General features: G+C 41.7%; 1 protein-coding gene across 7 annotated transcripts in view; it reads right to left on the bottom strand.

Annotated features, from left to right (window-relative positions):
* Positions 1-12,462, bottom strand: part of ZNF157 (zinc finger protein 157) — a 40,223-nt gene extending 27,761 nt beyond the window's left edge. For 2 of the 7 annotated variants that reach the window (XM_032426606.1, XM_032426608.1), the window contains exons 1-2: positions 12,169-12,446; positions 10,358-10,564 (exon numbers count right to left, since the gene is read on the bottom strand). In XM_032426606.1, coding sequence (XP_032282497.1) covers positions 10,358-10,429 — 72 coding nt within the window. In that variant the 5' untranslated portion in view covers positions 10,430-10,564; positions 12,169-12,446. Of the gene's footprint in view, positions 1-10,357; positions 10,565-12,168 lie in introns of those variants that run through there. The other 5 variants (XM_032426607.1, XM_032426605.1, XM_032426612.1 and 2 more) reach the window with 5 other exon arrangements.
* Positions 12,463-15,967: the final 3,505 nt, after the last annotated feature.

Raw genomic sequence — 15,967 nt, 5'->3', positions numbered from 1 at the left:
TGAAAACTATACAGAGTAACCAGGCTGGCTCAGTCAGTGGAGCATACGACTCTTGATCTCAGGGTCGTGAGTTTGACCCCACATTGGGGGTAGACTTACTTAATAAAAAAATATAAATAAATAAATAGCTATACAAAGAGATACACTCATAAACACTATAGGGAAATCAAAATGTAATTCTAAAAAATGTTCAAGTGACTGACAGGAAGATAGGGAAAAATAAAACAGAAAATGAAAGAGAACAGAGAAGAAAAAATAAAATGTAGACACAGGGCCTAATAGATCATTAATTACATTAAATGTAAATGGTCTAGGGGTGCTTGCATGGCTCAGTCGGTTGAGCCTCCGACTCTTGGTTTCAGCTCAGGTCATGATCTTGGGGTGGTGGGATCGAGCCCTGCATCAGGCTACGTGCTCAGTGAGGAGTCTGCTTGAGATTCTCTCCCACTCCCTCTGCCCCTCCCCTGCTTGTGTGCACATGCATGCTCGAACACGCTTTCTCTCTGTCTCAGAGAAATAAATCTTTTAAAAAATAACAAAATAAAAAGTAAAATAAATGTAAATGGTCTAACTGCACCAATTAAAAGACAGAAATTGGTAGGGGCGCCTGGGTGGCTCAGTCATTAAGTGTCTGCCTTCGGCTCAGGTCATGATCCCAGGGTTCTGGGATCCAGCCCTGCATCAGGCTCCCTGCTCAGCAGAGAGCCTGCTTCTCCCTCACCCACTCCCCCTGCTTGTGTTCCCTCTCTCGCTGTCCTTCAGTCAAATAAATAAATAAAATCTTTTTTTAAAAAAAGACAGAAATTGGTAGAAAAAATTAAAAACATCACCCAAGTGTATGGTATCTAAAAGGAAGTCACTTCAAATACAGCAATACAGGCAGGTTGAAGGTAAAAGTATGGAAAAAGACAGATCATGCAAACATTCATCAAAAGAAAGCAGAAATGTTGTTAATTATACCTCAATAAAGCTGGAAAAAAAGAAAGCAAAAGTAGCTATATTAATATCAGATAAAGTAGACTTCAGAGAAAAAAATTACCAGAGATAGAGAGAAGACATCTAAGGATAAAAAAAAAAAAAGACAAATCAATCCTAAATGTGTATGCAGCAAACATAAAAGAAAAAGCTAATAAAACTGGGGGGAAAAAAGACAAATTAGGGGCCCATGGGTGGCTCAGTCAGTTGAGGGACTGACTCTTGATTTTGGCTCAGGTCATGATTACAGGGTTATGAGATCGAGCCCCACGTTGTTGGTGGGCTCCGTGCTCAGCAGGGAGTCTGCTTCTCTCCCTCTCCCTCCCCCTCTGCCCCTCAGCCCACTGGTGCATGTACACGCTTTCTCTGGCTAAAATTAAATAAATCTTTTTTAAAAAAGGCAAATTATAGTTGGAAACTTCAATGCCCCTTCTTTCAATTCACAGAACAACTAAATAGAAAATGAGCAATTTTCCATGACCCCCCTGGAATGAAACTAGAAATCAATTAACAGGGGGGTGCCTGGGTGACTCAGTCCATTAACCGTCTGACTTCGGTTCAGGTCATGATCTCAGGGTTCTGGGATCGAGCTGCATTGGGCTCCGCACTCAGCAGGGAGTCTGCTTTTCCCTCTCCTTCTCCCTCTGCCCCTCTCCCCATTCGTACTCTCTCTCTCTCAAATAAATAAATAAAATCTTTATTAAGAAAAGAAATCAAGGGGGGGGGCGCCTGGGTGGCTCAGTCATTAAGCATCTGCCTTCAGCTTAGGTCATGATCCCAGGGTCCTGGGATAGAGCCCCGCATCGGGCTCCCTGCTTCGTGGGAAGCCTGCTTCTCCCTCTCCCACTCCCCCTGCTTGTGTTCCCTCTCTCGCTGTGTCTCTCTCTGTCAAATAAATAAATAAAATCTTTAAAATAAATAAATAAATCAAGGGGCGCCTGGGTGGCTCAGTCAGTTAAGCATCTGCCTTCAGCTCAGCTCGTCATCCCAGGGTCCTGGAATCGAATCCCACATCAGGCTCCTTGCTCAGCAGGGAGCCTGCTTCTCCTTCTGTCTGCCACTCCCCCTGCTTGTGCTCTCTTGCACTCTCTCTCTGACAAATAAATAAATAAGATCTTAAAAAAAAAATCAATAACAGAACAATAATAAGAGAATCTCCAAACACTTGGAAACTAAATAACACATTTCTAATAATCCATGGTTCAAAGAGGAAGTCTCTTGGGGCGCCTGGGTGGCTCAGTTGGTTAAGCGACTGCCTTCGGCTCAGGTCATGATCCTGGAGTCCCGGGATCGAGTCCCGCATCGGGCTCCCTGCTCGTCAGGGAGTCTGCTTCTCCCTCTGACCCTCCTCCCTCTCATGCTCTCTGTCTCTCATTCTCTCTCTCTCAAATAAATAAATAAAATCTTAAAAAAAAAAAAAAAGAGGAAGTCTCAAAGGAAATAAAAAAATACAACGAACTGAATGAAAATGAAAATACAACATTTACAATTCGTGGAACACATCTAAAGCAGTGCTGAGAGAAAAGTATATAGCACTAAATGCATACGCTTGGAAGAGGAAAGTCTCAAATAAAAAATCTAAGGTCCCACCTCAAAAACCTAGGAAAAAAAAGACCATATTGAAGATAATGTTGTTTAAGAGTACAAACTTCGAAGTGGTAGATAAATAAGTACTGGAGAGCTAATGCACAGCAAGTTGATTATGGGATACAATATTATAAACTTCAAAGCTGTTAATAAACTAGACCTAAACTGTTCCGACCACAAAAAAGAAATGATAATTATATGATGTGATAGAGATGTTAGCAAACACTACAGTGGTAATCATATTGCGATATATAAAGGTATCAAACCAACACGGTGTACACCTTAAACTTGCATAATGTTATATATCAATTATATTTTAATATTTTTAAAGAATGTATTTATTTATTTGACAGAGAGAGAGAGAACGAGAGAGAGCAAGCATGAGCAGGGGGGCGGGCAGAGGAAAAGGGAGAAGCAGACTCCCCGCTGAGCAAGCAGCCGGATGTGGGGCTCGATCCCGGGGACCCTGGGATCACGACCCAAGTGGAAGGCAGACGCTTAACCGACTGAGCCACCCAGGCGCCCCTATATTTTAAATTTTTAAAAGAACCAAAATAAACCCAGAGCAAGCAGAAGGAAGGAAACAGAAAAGAGCAGAAATCAATGAAGTTGAAAACAGAAAAATAATAGATAAAAATCAAAGAAACAAAGAGGTGGTTCTTTGAAAAGATCAATAAAATTGACAAACTTTTGGCAAGACTGAAAAAAAGAGAACACACAAATTACCCATATCAGGAATGAAACAAAGGATATCACTACAGCCCCTGCAGACACCAAAAGGATACTAAAGCAAATATAAACAATTCTTCATATATCCATTTGATAACTTAGATGAAATGGACTAATGTTTTTAAAGATTTTATTTAATTATTTATTTATTTAGGAGAGAGCGAGAGTGAGAGAGCACAAGCACAGGGGGAACGGCAGAGGGAGAGGGAGAAGCAGGCTCCCCGCTGAGCAGGGAGCCCGACTTGGGGCTCGATCCCAGGACCCCAGGATCATGACCTGAATGAAGGCAGATGCTTAACCCAAGCGCCCCATGAAATGGACTAATTCTTTTTTTTTTAAGATTTTTTTTTTTTGACAGAGAGAGAGTGTGCACAAGAGGGGGAAGCTAGAGAGGGAGAAGCAGGCTTCCCGCTGAGCAGGGAGCCCAATGCGGAGCTCGATCCCAGGACCCTGGGATCATGAACTGAGCTGAAGGCAGACGCTTAATGGACTGAGCCACCCAGGTGCCCCGAAATAGACTAATTCTTTTTTTTTTAAGATTTTATTTATTTATTTGAAAAAGAGAGAGCGTGAGAGAGGGGAGGTCAGAGGGAGAAGCAGACTCCCTGCTGAGCAGGGAGCCCGATGCAGACCCCATCCCAGGACTCCAGGATCATGACCTGAGCCAAAGGCAGTCGCTCAATCAACTGAGCCACCCAGGAGCCCTAGACTAATTCTTAAAAAAAACACCAACTACCACATAATTTAAAACTCACCAAAAAAGAAAGAAATCGATCAATCAATCAAGCTCTGGCCCAGATGGTTTTCCTGGAGAATTTTACCAAATCCTTCTTTTTTTTTAAGATTTTATTTATTCATTTGACAGAGAGAGAGAGACAGTGAGAGCAGGAAAGCAAGCAGGGGGAGTGGGAGAGGGAGAAGCAGGCTTCCTGCTGAGCAGGGAGCCCTATGCGGGGCTCAATCCCAGGACCCTGAGATCATGACCTGAGGCGAAGGCAGACACTTAATGACTGAGCCACCCAGGCGCCCCAGAATTTTACCAAATTCTTTTAAAGAATTAACACCAATTACAAAACCTCTTACAGGAAAAAGAAGAGGAGGTAACTCTAATTCATTCTATAAAGCTAGTATTTGCCTGTGATAGGCTAAAAAGGGCCCCCCAAAGATATCCACATCCTAATCTTGGCAACCTGTGAATATCACCTTTATATGGCAAGAACAAAATGGTCTTTGCAGATGGGGTTAAGGATCTTGAGATGAGAGGAGTATCCTGAATTATCCAGGTGGGTCCTCAATGCAATCACATGTATCCCAGTAAGAGGGAGGTAAAAGAAAATTTGACACACACACACTCAGAAGGCAGTACGTGAAGACAGAACAGATGTGAAGATGCTTGCCGTAAGAATGGAATGATGAAGCCAAGGAATAACTGCAGCCCCCAGGAACTAGAAGAGGCAAGGAACAGGTTCTCCCCTGAAGGCTCTGGAGGGAGTACAGCCCCACCGAAACCTTGATTTTGGTCCAATGATACTTCTTTTTGGACTTACTCCAGAACTATGAGAGAATAAATTTCTGTTGTTTTAAGTCACCAAGTTTGTAGTCATTTGTTGCCACTGCCACATGAAACTAATTCATTCCCTGATTACAAAATCAGACAAACACAGTATAAAACAGAAAACTACACACCAATATCACTCATGAATATATAGGCAAAAATTCTTGACAAAATATTAGCAAATGTAATTCAGCAAGATATTAAAAGAATTATACACCATGACCAACTGGGGTTTATTCCAGGAATGCAAGACAGGTTCTATATTAAAAAATCAATCCATGTGATTCACCACATTAAAAGGATTTTTAAAATCACATGATCATATCAACCAATGTAAAAAAAAAAATTTGACAAAACTCAACACTCATTCTGCAAAAAATATGAATAGAAATAGGAATAGACAGGAACTTCTTCAGTTTGATAAAAAGCATCTAAACCAAAACTACAGCTGACATTATACTTAATGGTGAATGACAAGATTAACAGCAAGGCAAGAATGTCCATTCTCACAATCTTTATTCAACATAGTGCTAGAAGTTCTAATAATGTGCAATAAGGCAAGAAATGGAAATGAAAGGTATACAGAACAAAGAAGAAAAAATAAAAATGTCCCTATTTATAGATGACCTGATTGTCTACGGAGAAAATCACAAAAAAATATCCAAAAAACGAAAAACCTCCTAGAACTAATAATTGAAAGTCATGGGAAACAAGATCCACGGGGCGCCTGGGTGGCTCAGTCGTTAAGCGTCTGCCTTCGGCTCAGGTCATGATCCCAGGGTCCTGGGATCGAGTCCCACATCGGGCTCCCCGCTCAGCAGGAAGCCTGCTTCTCCCTCTCCCACTCCCCCTGCTTGTGTTCCCTCTCTCACTGTGTCTCTCTCTGTCAAATAAATAAAATCTTTAAAAAAAAAAAAAAAAACAAGATCCAATACAAAAACCCACTGTATTTCTATGTTAGCAATGAAAATGTGGATTCCAAAATAAAAAATATAAAATCATTCATAATCACTTGGAAATATGAAATACTTAAGTATAAATCTAACAAAACATGTACAAAACTTGTAAATTAATAACTACAACACACGAGCAATCTTGAGAAAAAAGAACAATGCTGGAGGCATCATGCTCTCTGATTTTAAACTATCATACAAAGCTATAGTAATCAAAACAGTATGGTATTGGCATAAAAACAGACACATAGATCAATGGAACAAAACAGAGAGCTCAGAAATAAACCCATGCATATATGGCCAATTAATTTATGACAAAGGACCTAAGAATATTCAATGAAGAAAGGACAGTCTCTTCAATAAATGGTGTTGGAAAAATTGGACAGCCACATGCAGAAAAATGAAACTGGGGACCACTATCTTACACCATACACGAAAATTAACTCAAAATGGATTAAAGACTTGAACCTAAGACCTGAAACCATAAAACTCCAAGAAAATATAGGCAGTAAGCTCTCTGACATTAGTCTTGGTGACGATTTTTTGCATTTGACACCAAAAGCAAAGGCAACAAAAGCAAAAATAAACAAGTAGAACTACATCAAACTAAAAAGCTTCTGCACAGCAAAGGAAACCATCAACCATCAATGAAAAGACAACCTACAGAAGGGTAGAAAATATTTGTAAATCATGTATCTGATAAGAGGCTAATATCCAAAATATATTTTAAAAAATCCATATAACTCAATAGCAAAAAACAATCTGAGTGGCTCAGTTGGTTAAGCGTCTGCCTTTGGCTCAGGTCATGATCCCAGGATCCTGGGATTGAGTTCCGTGTTGGGCTCCCTGCTCAGTAGGGAGCCTGCTTCTTCCTCTCCCTCTGCCCTTCCCCACCGTTCATGCTCTCTCTCTCGCTCTCTCAAATAAATAAATAAAATCTTTTTAAAAAAAAATGGGCAGAGGATCTGAATAGACAGCTTTTCAAAGAAGACATGCAGATGGCCAACAGGTACATGAAAAGATCCTCAGCATCACTAATTTAGGGGTACCTGGCTGGCTCAGTCAGTAGAGCATGCGACTCTTGATCTCAGGGCTGTGAGTTCAAGCCCCACATTGAGCATGGAGCCTACTTAAAAAAAAAATCACTAACCTAATCATTGGAGAAATGCAAAGCAAAACCACAGTAAGGTATCACCCCACACCTGTTAGAATGCCTAGTATCAAAAAGACAAGTTAGTGAGGATGTAAAGAAAAGGGAACCCTTGTGCACTGTTGATGGGAATAGCAACTGTTACAGCCACTATGGAAAACAGTATGAAGGTTCCTCAAAAAATTAAGTATAGAACTATCATATCATCCAGCAATTCCACTTCTGAGTATTTATCCAAAGGAAAAAAAACACTAACAAAGAAATATATGCACCCCATGTTCATTGCCACATTATTTACAATAACCAAGATGTGGAAACAACCTAAGTGTCCATCAACAGATGAATGGATAAAGAAAATATGGTGTGTGTGTGTGTGTGTGTGTGTGTGTATACACACAATAGAATATTTTTCAACCATAAAAGAATGGGGAAATCTTGCTATTTGCAAGAATATGGATGGACCTTGAAGGCATTATGCTAAGGGAAATAAGTCAGAGAAAGACAAATACTATATGATCTCACTTATATGTGGGATCTAAAAACAACAACGACGGGGCGCCTGGGTGGCTCAGTCATTAAGCATCTGCCTTCGGCTCAGGTCATGATCCCAGGGTCCTGGGATTGAGCCCTGCATCGGGCTCCCTGCTCCACGGGAAGCCTGCTTCTCCCTCTCCCATTCCCCCTGCTTGTATTCCCTCTCTCGCTGTGTCTCTCTCTGACAAATAAATAAATAAAATCTTTAAAAAATAAATAAATAAATAAAAACAATGACGACGACGACAACAACAACAATAACAACAAAAAACCAAGCTCACAGTACAGAGAATAGATTGGTGGTTGCCAGATGTGGGGGTAAGAGTTAGGCAAAATGGGTGAAGGGAGTCAAAAGATACAAACTTCCAGTTATAAAGTAAGTCATGGAGGGGGCGCCTGGGTGGCTCAGTCGTTAAGCGTCTACCTTCAGCTCAGATCATGATCCCAGGGTCCTGGGATGGAGTCCCGCATCGGGCTCCCTGCTCGGCAGAGAGTCTGCTTCTCCCTCGCCTGTGGCTCCCCCTGCTTGTGCTCTCTCTCTGACAAATAAATAAGTAAAATCTTAAAAAAAAAAAAAAAAAAAGCATGGTATTGGTGAAAGAATAGACAAATATATCAGTGGAACAAACAGAAAGGAAATACACCCGGGGCGCCTGGGTAGCTCAGTCAGTTAAGTATCTGACTCTTGCTTTCAGCTCAGGTCATATTCTCAGGGTCGTGAGATCAAGCCCCAAGTCAGGCTCCATGCTCAGTGTGAGTCTGCTTGTTCCTCTCCTCCCCACCCCCGCCACTTGCTCACTTGCGTGCATGTATGCACACGCGCACGCACTCTCTCTCTCAAAGAAAAAATCTTATTTTTTGAAGATTTTATTTATTTATTTATTTGAGAGAGAGCACATAAGCAGGGTGGAGGGGCAGAGGGAGAGGGAGAAGCAGACTCCCCACTGACCAGGGAGCCTGACACAGGGCGCGATCCCAGAACCCTGAGATCATGACCTGAGCCAAAGGCAGACACCCAACCAATTAAGCCACCCAGACGCCCCTCTCAAATAAATAAATAAATCTTAAAAAAAAGGACAAAAGATCTGAATAGACAGCTGACCAAAGAAAATACACAGATGGCAAATGAACATGTACAACTATGTTCAACATCATTTTTCATTAGGGAATTATAAATCAAAACAACGAGATACCATTATACACCTATTAGAATGGTTAAAATCCAAAAACCCGACAATACCAAATGCTGACGAGGATAGGGAGCAACAGGATGTTCCCATTCATTGCTGGTTTGAATGCAAAATGGTGAAGAACTGTGGAAGACAGTTTGGCGGTTTCTTGCAAAGCCAGTCTTACCACATGACCCACAATTGCACTCCTACTTATCTACCCACGTGAACTGAAAACGTATGTCCACACAAAAACCTATATATAAATGTTCACAGCAGCTTTATTCATAATTGCCAAAAAGTGGGAACAACTAAGATGTCCTTCAATAGGTGAATGGATAAGCAAATTGTGGTACATCCATACAATGGAATATTATTCAGTGATAAAGACAGATGAGCTATAAAACCATGAAAAGACATGGAGGAAGCTGAAATGCAAATTGCTAAGTGAAAGAAGCTAATCTGAAAAGGCTACAGACTATGATTCCAACCATATGACATCTTAAGAGAGGTAAAACTATAGAGACAACTGAAAAAAAACCGTGGTTGCCAGAGGTTCAAGCATAGGGAGAGAAAGGATGAATAGCCAAGGCACAGATGAAACTGTTCTGTATGAAACCGTAATGGCAGATAGGTGTCATTATGCATTTGTCAAAACCTAAGAAGGTGCAACACAAAGAATGAACCTTACTATAAACTGTAGACTATAATTAATAATAGGGTATCCGTATTGGTTAATTGTAACAAATGTACTACACTAACGCAAGACATTAATCATGGGGAAACTATGGGGGGGTATAGAGTGGTATATGGAACTATATGTACCATTTTCTCAATTATTCTATAAATCTAAAGCTGTACTAAAAAAATTAATTAATGTTTGAAATGCACTTAACATACAAACCAGCAATTGCATTCATGTGCATTCATCTCATACAAAATCCTTACACAATCATAGCATCTTTATTCATAATAGCCAAAAACTGGAAACAGCCAAGATGTCCTTCAACAAGAGGCTGGTTAAGCAAACTGTGGTACATTGATACCATGGAATACTGTTCAGCAATAAAAAGGAACAAGCTAGTCATATACTCAACAATCTGCATGAATCTCCAGAGAATTATGCTGCGTAAAAAAAAGCCAGTCCCAAAAGGTTACACACTGTATTATTCTGTTTATATGTCATGCTTGAAATGACAAAATTATAGATTAGTGATGGCCAGGAGTTAAGGAGGGAGCAGGGGAGGAGGGAAGTGGTTGCGTCCATTAAAAGGCAAGATGAGGGGTCCTTGTCATGTTGGAAATGTTCCCTATGTCAATATCCTGGTTGTGATACTGTACCAAGGTTTTGCATGATGTTCCCGTTGGAGGAAACTAGGTAAATGGTACATTGCATTTGAATCTACAATTATCTCCAAATTAAAATTTATCTTAAAAAAATAAAAGAGGGGCGCCTGGGTGGCTCAGTCGTTAAGCGTCTGCCTTCGGCTCGGGTCATGATCCCAGGGTCCGGGGATCGAGCCCCGCATCGGGCTCCCTGCTCGGCGGGAGGCCTGTTTCTCCCTCTCCCACTCCTCCTGCTTGTGTTCCTGCTCTCGCTATCTCTCTCTGTCAAATAAATAAATAAAATCTTTTAAAAAATAAATAAATAAATAAATAAAAGAAATAAAAGAAAAAACTTTTAAAGTAGGCTCCTCCTCCTTACCTCAAATGATCTGCCAGGCTGTCCTGGAACCAGGGCAGGGAACCTCTGGGGTGATTTCCTATTAGCTGGCATGTTCACCCTGGGTCTCAGCCCACCTTCCAAAGCTGGAGGGGAGTCGGTATATGGGCTGCGGTCAGAATGAATGGAAGATCCCACAGCCTCCAGTAAGGAGAAACCTCAACAGCTCCACAGAGACACCAAGAAATCCTAAAAGGACAGTATCCATGTCATCAGTGTCATTCCACATTTACACCACAAAGTTCAGCAACCCCCACTCTGAGTGTTAGGGTGGATTATGGAAACAATCATGATATCTGAAGTCAAATTAATGACCTCAGAGTGTTTTACTCCGGGGTGGCTCCACAGGGAGCTTCACACCTTACCTAGCCAGCCTAGTCCTCAATTCTAGGTTCAAGGTGGATCTGGGTTTGCAGGGACGGCAGAATTGGGGCAACGAATGGTGCTAAAGCCCTATGGGGTGGACAGAGGAAGGACCTGTCCATGGGGACCTGCCGGGTGACTGTGGAGGCAGGAAACCTGGAAACCTGGTAATCTGAATGAAAGGTATCTCTTCTGCCCTCTTTAATTATTTTGCCATTTTAGGGTGAAAAATCCCTCTTGAATTCTTCTACAGGAAGCTCTTAGCCTCTTCTTTCCAGAAGATGGTTCAACATTAATAATATTTATTAATCAACAAATGGGGGTGGGTGCTGCTATTAACTTACACCAGAAAAGCATTTGACACAATTCAGGAGACATTACAAATACAACTCCAACTAAAATTAGGGAAGATGTAAATCACTTAAATATCACAAAAATCATTTACAAAACATAGCCCTGAACTACTATGCTAAAAAGTAAAACGATGAAGCTATTGCCATTAAAATTACCAACAAGATAGGGATGTCTAATATAACTCAAAATTGTTTTGCTGGCTCTAGCTCACACTATGGAAGATGAAACAATCAGAATGGATATTGCAAGGAAATTGGCAATGTGGCTTTCTTTGCCAGTGATATGATTTTATACACAGAAAAAACAGACACTACTAGCATTCATAGGGCAATTTGAAAAGGGGCTGGATACCAGATAAAATTATAAGAGCAGATAGTTTTTCCTCCATAATAGCAATGATCATATGAAAACGGGGAAAAACCCATTACTAATGACAGCAAGAAATACATAAAATATATTTAAGGAGTTGGACTTCTACAATTTAAAAAATTGACAAATATAAAATAGTCACACAGATATACCATATCCTTGGATAAGATGTGATAAAAATGTCAACTCTCCCAAAAAGCATCACATTAAAGTAATATAAATAATAAAAAAGAAACACAAAGCTCAATAATAATAAGATGGTGTATGTAAAATTTTGTGGAATGCAGCTAAAGAGATTCTTAAAGAGAAATTTATGTTCTAAATGGTTTTTAACAAAGAAGAAAGGCTGAACATTAATGAATTAACATCCCATTTAAAAAGTTAAAGAGAAAATGGTACAGGTAAGAGCAGAAATCAAGGAAATAGAAAACAAAGGTACATCAGAGAGGATCAACAAGGCCAAAAGTTGGTTCTTTGTAAAGACTAGTAAGATTAGCATACCTCTGGGGAGACTGATAAGGAAAAAATCTAAACACACTCTATTAAGATTTGAAAACAAGACGCAGCAAGGAATCTAAAAACTGACTACCCCAGAAGCCCCCATCCCTGACCTCCACAGATTCCCATTCACCAGATTCTTCAACTCCCCACCAATGGACCTTACAAACTGACAATTCGTCATTCCCAAAAGCCAACAAAGCCATCACCTCAAAATCACTGATGACTGTCACGCCACAAAACCGCGTGCACTCGCTTTACCGCCCCGCGCCAACAAGACTTAAACGTCCTCTGAGGGCCACTTCCGTTTCCTGTCCTCACCGCGACAGTGCCCCTTCTGGGGGTGTTGGTCTCGCACACATCGTAAGGGCTGTGATGCTGTGGTCTACTCACTCTGAGCAAGGTGCAGTTATGGATCTGCAGAGACTTTGTCCATGAGTGGCGTTGTTGGGCGACGAGCATGGCTGTGCCGAGGCTTTCCTCCATGGAGGCCGCCATCTTAGCGCCCGTTCCGTACAGTGGGCTGTTCCACCGAAGGCGGGGGCGGGGGGCGTCGTTCAGGGGTAGAAACCTGAGGGCAAGCATTCCGGGAGGAGTTGGTCTTTGGAACTGGGTTCTATAGGTCTGTGCAAAGTTTACAGAAGCAGAGGTGCCGGGGGCAGGGGAGATGTGTCCAGATCTTTAAAGGAGATACCACTGGGGAGAAGGGGAAAAACCAGGATTAGTTTCCTCGAGATGTCACTCGGAGGAAAGGAGAAATTAGAATGGTACAGTCCCTCTCCTGGCCGATACCACTGGGCAAGAGGGGGAAGGAGTCAGTGTGGTACAGTCCTCTCTTTGGAGATACCATTGGGAGGAGGTGGGGAAAGTCAGGTTATTGTTGATCCCCTCCTGGGTGATACCACTAGAGAGGAGTGGGGAGGAGTCATAGTGATACATTGTTTTGATGTGCTGGAATTGGTAGAGAGGGGAACTGAAACCCCCTCAATCTCCATTACCCCACTAAAATGATAGTGGCTAGAAACAATAATAATAATAACCTTTGATATGGACAACTAATATTTTTAAGCAAACTGCCAATAGAAAAATATTTAGAAAACATTGTAAACATACTTTCGCTGAAAATACATCTCCGAGATACGCCCCTAACTCCTCCTGTCAACCAGTTTGCAGCCACTTGACCGCTCTTTTATGGGAATTTAGGAGCTACTGCGTACTCTTGGGAGAGAAGAGAGAATTCTAGGTGTTCTTCACCTCTGAACTCCTAACCTAAACATCCTTCAAAACCTACTCCTACATATATCCCTCCTGCAGGCCTTCTCTGACAAGAGGTAGAGGGCTTTTTTTCCCGCTGACGGCATTTCAAACACAACAGGTAGACCCTAGCTAAGCTTGGGCATAGATTGCTGGGTCCCCTGAGAACATTCAGACCCTCTCTCTGGGTCTCAGCACAACAATCTGGAGAGTTAGAGTGTCACCCTCTCAGTATTTGTGAATTGAGTGGAAAAGTGGCAAATGTGAGAACACTATTGTAGCACACACACTTCTACAGAAATTTCCAGAACATTCTTGTCATGACTTTTGGGCAACATCTCAAATCCTGGACTGTGCTAACTTCTACCATCAATGCCTCTTGGGCTGATCTCAAACCTGGGTCTTTCTTAACTCTACCAACACTTCGTTGCACTCTTCTGATCTGAATTCATGTGCTCTATTAATGATTTCATCATCAGTGCCTCTGTATTTTAACCATGAATCCAAGATGCTGCCAACTCTTTTACCATACGTACCCTTTTCTTTATAGACTGAGAGAGTAGGCATTTGTTGATTTTCCACTATCAATGCCTCTCTGGTCTAGATCTCAACTATTGGACCATGGTTAACTTTTCTACCATCAATGTCCTTTGGATTAGACTTCCAAAACAGACATATGTTGCAGATGACTGGGTTCCAGTTCAAACCAGAGGGGAAATGATGTCTGAAGAATAACAGAGGCCCAAGATCAAGAACTGGACCTGAGGACCATCAAAGGTACAAGTTCATTCATGGCAGAAGATTGCTCACAAGGCTCGGCTTATGGTCAGTAAAACAAGATGGTGATTTCTGGCAAAATCATTAACAGATGTTTTTAGATCAAACCAGGGAGATTGATGATGTTGAAAAGTTCATATTTTCTTAAGATATAGACATGGAATAGTAAATGGGGGCCCAGGGTTCCAGGTCAGAAGTGATGGTCTGTCACTTCAAAGAACAGATTATAAAAGACAGAGGCTTCCATCTTATTCTCTCTCTCTCTCTGTCTCTCTTCATCCCTCATATCACTCACTTTGGGAGAAGCCAGCTGCTATGTCATAATGACACTCAGGCAGGCAGCCTTTGGAGAGGCCCATCTGCCAAGCACACCTGCCAATAGCCAGTGAGGAACTGAGGCCTCTAGCCTGTAGCCATATGAATGAGCCAACCTCCAGCCTCAGCTGACTACAGCCCCAGGCAACAACTTAACTATAGCATCAGTTAGAGACCCTGAAACGGAATCTTTAAGCCAAGCCTCTCTCAAGTTCTTAACCCCACAGACACTGTGAGATAATAAATGTTTGTTGTTTTAACCTTTACGTTTAAGAGTAATTGGCTGTGCAGCAATAGATTAACAATAGGAGCATTTAAAGTTTCGGTATTTTGTTCATCATGGATTTTTGCATTAATTTTGACTTTTGAAAACATTGCCCTGGGGCACCTGGCTGACTCAGTTGTTAAGTGTTTGCCTTTGACTCAGGTCGTGATCCCAGGGTCTGGGATTGAGTCCTGCTCAGAGGGGAGCCTGCTTCTCCCTCTCCCTCTGCCTGCCGCTCCCCCTGCTTGTGCTCTCTCTCTCTCTCTGTCAAATAAATAAATAAAGTATTTTTTAAAATAAAATAAAAATAAAATAAAATATTTTTATTACACTAAATGTTATTTATCTTGATTACTGCGTGTTTTTGGTGCCCCCTTAAATTTTACACTTCGAGGTGCCTCACCCTAGTGCCAGCCCTGCTAAGAAAACTTTTTCTCTAAAATCATAGACTATCAGAAACTTTGCTATTTGAAATTATATCAGTAAGAATAAAACATCCTACTCTGCCTGGAGGATCCAAGTCACTTTGACATAGCGGAGCAGTCTCAATTTCCAGCCCAGGTTCGGAGGCTCACATAAGGGGCATCTGGAGTGAACATGTCCCATCCATTTTTACTTTAGTGTTTCTAAATGAAAAAGCCCCTGAATCCACTTTACAGTCCAGACTTAACATTGACTCTTTTATATACCAACTTGCTTTGCTTTGGGCTAATCAAAACCCTGCTTCATTTAAATTTTATTTTTTTAAGGTTTTATTTATTTAATTATCAGAGAGAGAGAGCCCACAAGCAGGGGGAGTGGCAGGCAGAGAGAAGCAGGCTCCCTGCTGAGCGGAGAGCCTGACATGGGGCTTGATCCCAGGACCCTGGGATCATGACCTGAGCTGAAGGCAGACCCTTGACCGACTGAGGCACCCAGGCGTCCCTCATTTAAATTTATTTTCTATTTAAAGATTTTATTTATTTAGACAGAGAGAGAGCAGGAGAGCGCAAGCAGTGTGAGTGGCAGAGGGAGCGGGAGAAGCAAGACCCCCGCCCAGCAGGAAGCCCGATGCGGGGCTCGATTCCATGACCCTGGGATCATGACCTGAGCCAAAGGCAGTAGCTTAACTGACTGAGCCACGCAGGCGCCACGCCCTTATTTAAATTTTAACTAAACTCAACTCTTCCCCAAAACCCTATAGTAATCCCATTTCCTCCTTTGTTTGCCAAGACTAAAGTGATCGACCATGCCTGCTTGCCCAAGACTGAGGGATTTACTGGGACAAGGGGCAATCATTGCTGAAACCAGTAAAGTCACAAACTTGAGTAAGTTGGCCACCCCAACTTGACTTTTGTGAGATCCCCCACAGTCATGGTGTATGGTCTCCCTTGCTGCAGCAAGTTAATAAGCCCATT

This window comes from Phoca vitulina, unplaced genomic scaffold (assembly GCF_004348235.1).
Source record: "Phoca vitulina isolate PV1807 unplaced genomic scaffold, GSC_HSeal_1.0 scaffold35, whole genome shotgun sequence".
Classification (NCBI taxonomy): domain Eukaryota; kingdom Metazoa; phylum Chordata; class Mammalia; order Carnivora; family Phocidae; genus Phoca; species Phoca vitulina.
Note: the sequence above shows the minus strand (reverse complement) of the source record. Positions and strands in the feature narration are given on the sequence as shown.